The sequence below is a fragment of the Octopus bimaculoides genome, chromosome 6, assembly GCF_001194135.2.
Source record: "Octopus bimaculoides isolate UCB-OBI-ISO-001 chromosome 6, ASM119413v2, whole genome shotgun sequence".
Classification (NCBI taxonomy): Eukaryota; Metazoa; Mollusca; class Cephalopoda; order Octopoda; family Octopodidae; genus Octopus; species Octopus bimaculoides.
The window spans coordinates 44,314,471-44,323,528 of record NC_068986.1 but is presented as its reverse complement, the minus strand read 5'-3'; the positions used below and the strand labels follow the sequence as shown (position 1 = coordinate 44,323,528).

At 35.5% G+C, this 9,058-nt stretch overlaps 1 protein-coding gene across 2 annotated transcripts in view; it reads right to left on the bottom strand.

The window, feature by feature from the left end:
• Positions 1–5,616: 5,616 nt before the first annotated feature.
• LOC106878945 (uncharacterized) overlaps positions 5,617–9,058 on the bottom strand; it is a 48,019-nt gene continuing 44,577 nt past the window's right edge. The window contains exon 6 of one of the 2 annotated variants that reach the window (XM_052968707.1): positions 5,617–6,450. In XM_052968707.1, the coding sequence (XP_052824667.1) occupies positions 6,303–6,450 (148 nt within the window). In that variant the 3' untranslated portion in view covers positions 5,617–6,302. The remainder of the gene's footprint in view (positions 6,451–9,058) is intronic. The other variant, XM_052968708.1, reaches the window with a different exon arrangement.

The window sequence follows — 9,058 nt, the reverse complement described above, 5'->3', positions numbered from 1 at the left end:
TATGTATATATTTATATGTATATATATATACGTATTCTCAATTTGAATATGTATTGGCCGGATTAGGAGGATGATAGATTAATCTGTTCTCTCTCCCTCCTTGAACTTTGATATTTGCTCGATATATTGAGCCCTTCTGTGTTATTTTGTGGAAAGAGTTATACTCTCTTATTATTTAATATATATATATATATATATATATATATATAAACAAACATTATCGACCACATATACTTAATGTATATGGTTTGTGTACTTGCCAGTAGGCTGTGATTTGTTGTGGGAACACTTAGTGTTATGAGAGAGTATTCTCCACCATGCCAAATCACAGCCTACCAGCAAATACCTAAAGCATATTAAATATATATGGTTGATAATGTTTATTACACTAGCGCTACTTTTATTTCATATTTGAATATATAAGAATGGGTGTGTGAATGTTTGTTTGAAATGGACATATCAAAAGGTTTTCAAAAAAAGAATTTTTTGTTTTGTTAGCTTTTGTTGAGAAAAGTGAGATAAGTGCAGCTAAATATTTTTACTTGCCAGTAACTTCCATTATTGATACTTAATTTAAGCTTTACTGGCCCTGATCAAAGTTGGATTTGAACCAGAAAAAAGAAAATCTATAATTCAACATCTGCAAATCAGCCTAGATACCATTCCATGTTCACATACACACATGCATATTACATTTTTATACATCAATTGTAAAAATATTTTTTAGAATAAACAATAGTTTTAGCCTTATCAAAATATTTTTGCTCATGTTGATAGAAATATTTAAGGAAAGAGAAGACTATACTATATTTAGTTTTATCTCTTTATGTTCTGAGTTCAAATCTTGCTAGGGTCAATGTTTGTCTTTTATTTTTCTGAGTTCAGCAAAATAAGTATCAGCATTGTACGTGAGTCTATTTGGTTAGCTATATCTCCTCTCATTACAAAATCAGCCTTATACCTAAGAAAGAAATATTTCTTGGTCTTCTATAATTAAAATGCTAGAACAATTTACAAAGGCATTAATTGTAAGAAATTTATTAGATGGAGTCGGGGGCAGAAAAAGGAAAAGAATGAGATATATCTATATTCAAACTTTTTTGAATTGAACTAAAAACTTCTTGTGAAGGAATTTTTTTTTTAAATTTTATTTTCCAAGTAATTTGGTAATAACAATTGGTTGTTGGCGGGAAGGGAGGGCAACTGGATTATAGAGATGTTAATTATTTAATTCAATGAGCATTGTAATTATCTTGTACATTGCAACTGGTTAATTCTTTGAAATTTTATATATATGTTGCTATGAATTGAACCTGGAACTGTTTTTACTTCACCAGAATAAATAATCAAATGACATGAGAGTGATATATGTGGCTGCAACCTACATGTTGCTTCTTTGTTTTTGTTTATGTTTATTTTTTTAAATTTAATTATTTATATATTATCATTATGTTAAATTTTTCTTAGCTCAGATGTCCCTATCAGCAGTTGTTTAACACCTCCACAATTCTTCCCTGTCTGTATTGTGTACAGTAAAATAATGGATGTAAAAAATAAAAATTTGTTGACAATTTATAAATTATGAAATAAATATTTAATTCAGTGCTTGTGTGTATTTCCATTTTCTTCATTTTCTGTTTCTGATTTTTTAACCCTTTAGCATTTAAACTGGTTGTATCCAGTCAGAATGTTCTATTTGTTTCATGTTCAAGCTGACCAAATTCAGCCTTTCAAACTTACCATACAATGTCATACTAAAAGTAAACTATCGCATAATCAAAATCTCAAAGCTATGAAATAAGCCATGATTAATTACAAAACATTGTAAATAAATGTGCATTACATTAGACAGAATAATCTGAATGCTAAAGGGTTCAACATGGTATTCTGATTTTACAAATTCTTTTTATAGTGTCTCTGTATCAAAGCTGTTCTGTTACAAACTCTAATATTTATCATGTATCTTCATAATCATTTAATGTCCATTTTCCCATGCTTGCATGGCTCAGATGGAATTTATTGAGATGGGTTTTCTACAGTCAGATGCCCTTACTATTGCCAGCCTTCACTTGTTTCCAAGCAAGGTAATATTTCCCCATGACCAGCCATGCTTTTCCACAGAAGACTGGAAACAAACTACATCACCTGTATGGTGACAGGTGACAAAGCTCATTTACATGACGGGCTTCTTTCAATCTCTGTCTACTAAATCCAGATCCATTCGAGGCTTTGGTTGGCTTGGGGCTATAGTAGAAGATACTTTATTTCACTGAGTTGAATGGGTCTTCTTGAGAACCACATATTGCTAGCCATCCCTATCTTTTGTCATCTCCTCCATGAGGTTTAAGATCCTGAGATCAGCCTTTATTACTTTGTGCCATATCTTCCTGGGCCTCCCTCTTTCACAGGCTTCATCCATCTCAAGTGATCAGTACTTTTTTATACAGCTATCTTCATCCATATGCATCACATGATCACATCTGTGCAGTCTTCTTTCTTGCTCACTATGATTCTTCTTATACTCTGTATGCTCTATATTCATCTCAACATATTTGTAATGTCTTTCTTGCACACTAACATTGCACATACAAGGGAGAATACTTGCTTCCTTTCATTTTCTTTCCAGCCTTCTCAAATCCTCTGCATTCAAGACCCATATTTCACTAACATTGAGCATCACAGTCCTAACACAAACATCATACAATCTGCCCTTCACTTTGAGAGAAAATATCTTTGTTGCCAGCAGCCATAGAAGCTTTCTTCTACCCTTTCTTGCCTTGGCTTCTATATTTTCAAAGCAAGCACCTCCTCTGCTAATTTAATCTCCTTCATGACAAAACCTACTAACTACTTCTAGTGAGTCATCTGGGCATTTAAGAAAATCTTAAATTCTCATTTATGTACTGCTCCATATGAAGTTTGTTCTCTGTATACTGTCTATGATTCTGCTACACCTCTTTTGTGTCTTATCTTACAGTGGGAACAACCTGTGGAGTTTATACATACTCCTTTTCTGCATTTTCATGAAAATTCTTTCCTATTTACTAAAACCTTGGTCTGCTAAGTTTAAATTCATACTTCTCAATCCAGTGTTTAGCTTCTGTGTCTGGTATTTACTCTCTAATTCCACTATAGATTCAGCTATGAGAACTAGATCATCAACATATAGGAGTTCTCATGGACAACCTGTCTTAAACTCCTCTGTGGTGGCTTCTACAACTGTGATGAACAGGAGAAGACTGAAAAATGAACCTTGATGAACTCCTACCTTCACATTTAATTCATACTGAAACCATTGTTCTCACTTCCTCTTTATACATAATTTGTAGAGCCCTCACAACCCATTCATCTAATACTAGTTTCCTTTGGGACTACCAAATTACTGAACATGAAACCCTGTCAAATACCTTCTCCGAGTCAATGAATGCCCAGAATAGTGGTTTATCTCAACCAAGTATTTTTTCAGTGGTTGGTTGCCTCACTACATATTTGCATGCATAATATCTCTTTTAGGTACAAAGCCAAACTTCATCTCATCTAAAGTTATTCTGTCATGGATCAATTGTGCTATGATTCTCTTCGTGATCTTTATAACCTGATCCAGTAGTTTTGATTCCTTTACTGGTTTAATATATACAGAATGCAAGCATTATCTGATATAGAGCTCTATATCTGTAATTTATGGAAAGCTGTATATTTTATTAAAAGGTGAGTTTACTCAAGTTTCATCTTGTGGCTGGTTGTAAATGTAGATCTTGTTGAGCAATATATATATATATATATATATATATATTGGAGGTGAAATACTTAGCATATCAAAACAAGACCATGCATGGGTATGTTTCCTAAAGACTTGAAAAATACAGTAACATTGACATGAAGTGAAGCCCTTGAAGTTATAAAATGCAATAAAAGATGTTGATTATGTCATATTTCTGTGGAAGATATCACACATGTGGTTAACAGCTGCCCAAAAATGTCATGGTACTACCTCCCTATGTGATGTGACATTGTCTGAAAAATACTATACAATGGCATGGAAGGCAGACATTAAACAATGATGATGATGAATACCGTTTGGAAAAAAGTCTGTCCTGGAATAAATATAGAGAATATCCTACTATTATTGAATATGTATACAAATATACTGGTTGAACATTCCCATCAAAATATCTGTCAAATGTAAGCATAACAGGCTGGATATTGTTGTTTGAGATAGACTAGAGGTCAGCTGTGCTGTTGATGTAAATATCTCTTTGAAAATCAAAAAGAAAGAAGATAACTATGGACAACTGCTTTGAAACCTCCAGCTTCTATATCCAGATTACAAATTTACATTTACACCAATAATAATTGGTGTACTTGGTTTTGTAACTAAATGCCTATCTATCAGTCTCGATAAGCTTGGATTTTCAGAAAAAGAAATCAACCAATTGACTCACGCATTACAAATACAATCTGTAAGCAGAACAGTAAAACTATGCAAGACTTTTCTCAGGTTTAATGTGACATTGTTTTAATTATCTACACTCCAACGATGGAGATATGTGTCTTTGTTAGAAACCAGTTCCTTTAAAGGAAGAATTTAGATAATTAAAAAACGCAATAGAACATACATACACACAGTAAATGTTGTTGATGTCATAAGAATTTAGAAACTTTGAGAGTACAAATTCTTTTTAGGAACAGTGAATCTTGAAGCAAATAAAACTATAAATAATAGCATTTAAAATGTAAATATTGGGTTAAAACCCTTTGGATAGAAAAAGTCAATGGTTGCCTGATGAACGTACATCACCTGTCATGTTTACAGGAGATTTGGGGTTGAGCCCCACAGGCAGCCTTTGACTTTTTCTATCCAAAGTGTTTTAAACCCAATATTTACATGGCGCAGGTGTGGCTGTGTGGTAAGTAGCTTGCTTACCAACCACATGGTCCCGGGTTCAGTCCCACTGCGTGGCCCTTTGGGCAAGTGTCTTCTACTATATCCTCAGGCCGACCAAAGCCTTGTGAGTGGATTTGGTAGATGGAAACTGAAAGAAGACCATTGTATATATGTATATGTATATATATGTGTGTGTGTGTTTGTCCCCCCACCATCACTCGACAACCGATGGTGGTGTGTTTACGTCCCTGTAACTTAGCGGTTCGGCAAAAGAGACTGCTAGAATAAGTACTAGCCTTACAAAGAATAAGTCCTGGGGTCAATTTGCTCGACTAAAGGTGGTGCCCCAGCATGGCCGCAGTCAAATGACTGAAACAAGTAAAAGAGAGTATGGTATTATTTATAACTTTATTTGCTTCAAGATTCACTGTTCCTGAAAAGAATGTGTATGTGTGTTGTATTACTTTGTATTATTTCATTCATTTTGAAAAAATTGTGGACAGTGCTTTAGAATATACGTATTTGCTTTGTAAGAGTCATTAGTAATGGTTCAGTGAGCAGGTTTGTGGACTTGTTTTGTGATATATGTAATTCATATTGAAAAAATATCTATTTGTTGTATTTAACTTTTGAACTTTTTATGAATGATGATTGATATCCAGATCATGCAGTACTAGATACACAATGCATAACTAAATATACATCAATAAATACAAGCATACTCATCTATATTAATAGTTGTTTATTTGTTTATTTTCCTCCAATTTTTCAGTTATCTTTATTAACATTTTCCAGTTATTAAAAAATATATTAAACATTAAATGTGCACACTTCTACAAATATATTAGAACTGGAACCATGCATGTCTCATAGCTTGGTGGATAAATAATCCATGCATGATTTTAATTCACAAATAGTGAGATAATTCTTGTCTTTAAGACTTCTTAATGACTAGTGGCTATACTTTCCCTTATTTTCTAAATATCACTTTTAGGGATTGATGACAGCTGGTACAGACTAAAGATTGAAACATAAGTTTATAATCTGAATAGGTGAATTGTCAAATTTGTATCCAAAGACTAAATTTCTCAAGTATTTATGAAATATTTATTTTGTTGTTGGTAACTAATGTAGAGTAAAAATTGGTTAAAAACTTAGAACTCCATGAAACTGGTGATAATCTATGTCTGCAAGAGTTTGGAAAATGTAATTATTACGATGAGTGAAGGATTTCTATGCTTTTGACCCTTGCTTTTTTGTCTGAGTGTCAGGGGAGATAAGGTGGTATCGTCTCTTTGGTTTCACTTTGTTGATACCAATTTCACTCATTAAACATTTCAAGGAATTCTCCTGTGGGCTAAATAATGTTTTAGAAAATGCATTGCTTCTTTTTACTCATGAAAATTCAAATTATATTTTAATATGGGACTATATGATATGATTCATTAAGATTTTTTAACTCTATGACATGTCCTTCACAAGATATAGTTTCTTCATCATTCGTTTCTGCTCCTTGTTCTTCTTCAGAAGAAGTTGTGACATTTTTCATCTTATAATGACCTTTCCTGTAAATAAAGCGTAAAAGTTGGATTAGACAAAATATTTATGACAAACTTTGTATTGTATGTATGATGAAGAGCTATGCTCAAAACATTAAACTCTCTCCTTTCACCAAGCGTCAAGCTAATACATTTCTTGTGCACATCCTCATGTTTGTTTTTATTTGTTTTTTTTATTCATTTATTTGAATTGACTATATATATATATATGTGTGTGTGTGTGTGTGCTGTGATATATATGAATGTAGATAGTGGAGGCGCAATGGCCCAGTGGTTAGGGCAGTGGACTCATGGTCATAGGATCACGGTTTCGATTCCCAGACTGGGCATTGTGAGTGTTTATTGAGCGAAAACACCTAAAGCTCCACGAGGCTCCGGCAGGGGATGGTGGTGAACCCTACTGTACTCTTTCACCACAACTTTCTCTCACTCTTACTTCCTGTTTCTGTTGTGCCTGTAATTGAAAGGGTCAGCCTTGTCACACTGTGTCACGCTGAATATCCCCGAGAGCTACGTTAAGGGTACACATGTCTGTGGAGTGCTCAGCCACTTGCACGTTAATTTCACGAACAGGCTGTTCCGTTGATTGGATCAACTGGAACCCTCGATGTTGTAAGCGACGGAGTGCCAACAACAACAACAATGAATGTAGATAGTTGCATACAGAAGTGCTGATTACTTAAAGGGGATGGAACCCGTGGAAGAGAGAAACCCAGGAAGACATGGGACAAAGTGTTGAAGGCTGATCTCAAGACACCGAATTTTACAAAGGAGGTGACTAAGGACCCAAATATCTGGTACATTGCTATACTCAAGAAGACATCCACCACAGCAGAATTGATACCAGTGTTGGTGCCACATAAAAAGCACCCAATACACTCTGTGGAGTGATCAGCTTTAGGAAGGGCATCCAGCCATAGAAACCATGCCAGAACAGACAATGGAGCCTGGTGTGGCCCCTGGCCTTACCAGCTCCTGTCAAACCATATAGCCCATACAAGCATGGAAAACAGACATTTATTAATGAAGATGTATGATAGATGTATATGAAAAATGAGTAAACCACTGAAACAAAGAACAAACCATTGGAAATTCAGGCATACATTAATGAACTATTTAAAACTTTTAGGGTCCTGTCCGTCATGCATGCATTTTACTTAAAACTGTATCTGATTACTGCTTTTTCTTCCTGATTACTTTAGTTTATGGTGGAGACAAATGTTAGGTCTGGTGAATTTCAAATTAGTCATACAAAGAAGCTCCATCATAAGCTACCAAATACTACTTCACAGGGTAACTATAGATGCATATATAACTCTATATGTTTGACTTTGCTCAAACTGCGTTTCTGTGGTCAGAAGAATTTGTGCAAGTGATAACTGTAGTGTGTGGATAGGCTCATAGGACAGAGATGAGATAACCTCTTGAAATGCAGTGCATATTTCACAGTAACTCTCTTGTATACTTTCCAGGACTGCAACATCAGCTTCTGCATTAACTTCAGAACACAAATAAAGCTTTTGATTTAACACACTGTTGACACCACCTTTTTCTTGTAAAGTAAAGTTACCTCCCCAAGTCATATTAACTCATAAGGGCTGGTTTCCCAGTTTCCAGGACATATAAATTCCCCACCTGAATGAGATACCAATCTGTTGCAAGATTACTCATCTTTGAAAGCTGAGCAGATTGGAGCAATGTGGAATCGAGAACACAATGCATCACACGGGTCCAGGAATCAAACCCACAATCTTATGATCATTAGTCCAACACTCTAACCACTTGGCCACACGCCTCCTTCTTGTTGCAGTGTGGGTGGCTTGTGTACTTCCATGACTCTGAGAGCTATGCCTGCAGAGTGAAAGGCACCCATGCTGGAGAAGTCAGAGGGTAGAGGCTAGACTAATATATGACTTTCCTGTCTTCCCACCCTTTCTGATCCTCTTTCCATATTCTATCTTGTACTCATATTCTTGTACATTCAGAGTATACCCTGGAACCTCCTCACTACCATCTCTTTTCTCTCTTTCCAGCTGGGGTAGCCATGTATCTCTTTTACTGCAAGACACCTATTCCTGTCCCCCTGCCATACTTTAACCTCTCAACACCTTGCATAAAGCCACCTCACCCAATGTTATACCCCCACTCAGTTGAGTGGTGGGTGTCTTATTTTGTTAGTTACTTAGTAATTTCACTAGTGCTCATGCCATGAAAAAAAGTACCCCCATACACTCTGTAAAGTGGTTGGTTTTAGGGAGAGCATACATCCACAGAAACCATGTGAAAGCAGACATTGTAGCGTGTTGCATTCTTCTGGCTCTTCAAAGGAGAGATACCAGTCTAATCTGGACCACCTCTTCCCAGAGGTAAGAAGAGATTTGCATAAGGCCAACACTCCTACCAAAACAAAAAAAAAGCAAAGTCACTGAAGCGTCAATCATCATCATCATCATCATCATCGTTTAACGTCCGCTTTCCATGCTAGCATGGGTTGGACGATTTGACTGAGGACTGGTGAAACCGGATGGCAACACCAGGCTCCAGTCTAATTTGGCAGAGTTTCTACAGCTGGATGCCCTTCCTAACGCCAACCACTCAGAGAGTGTAGTGGGTG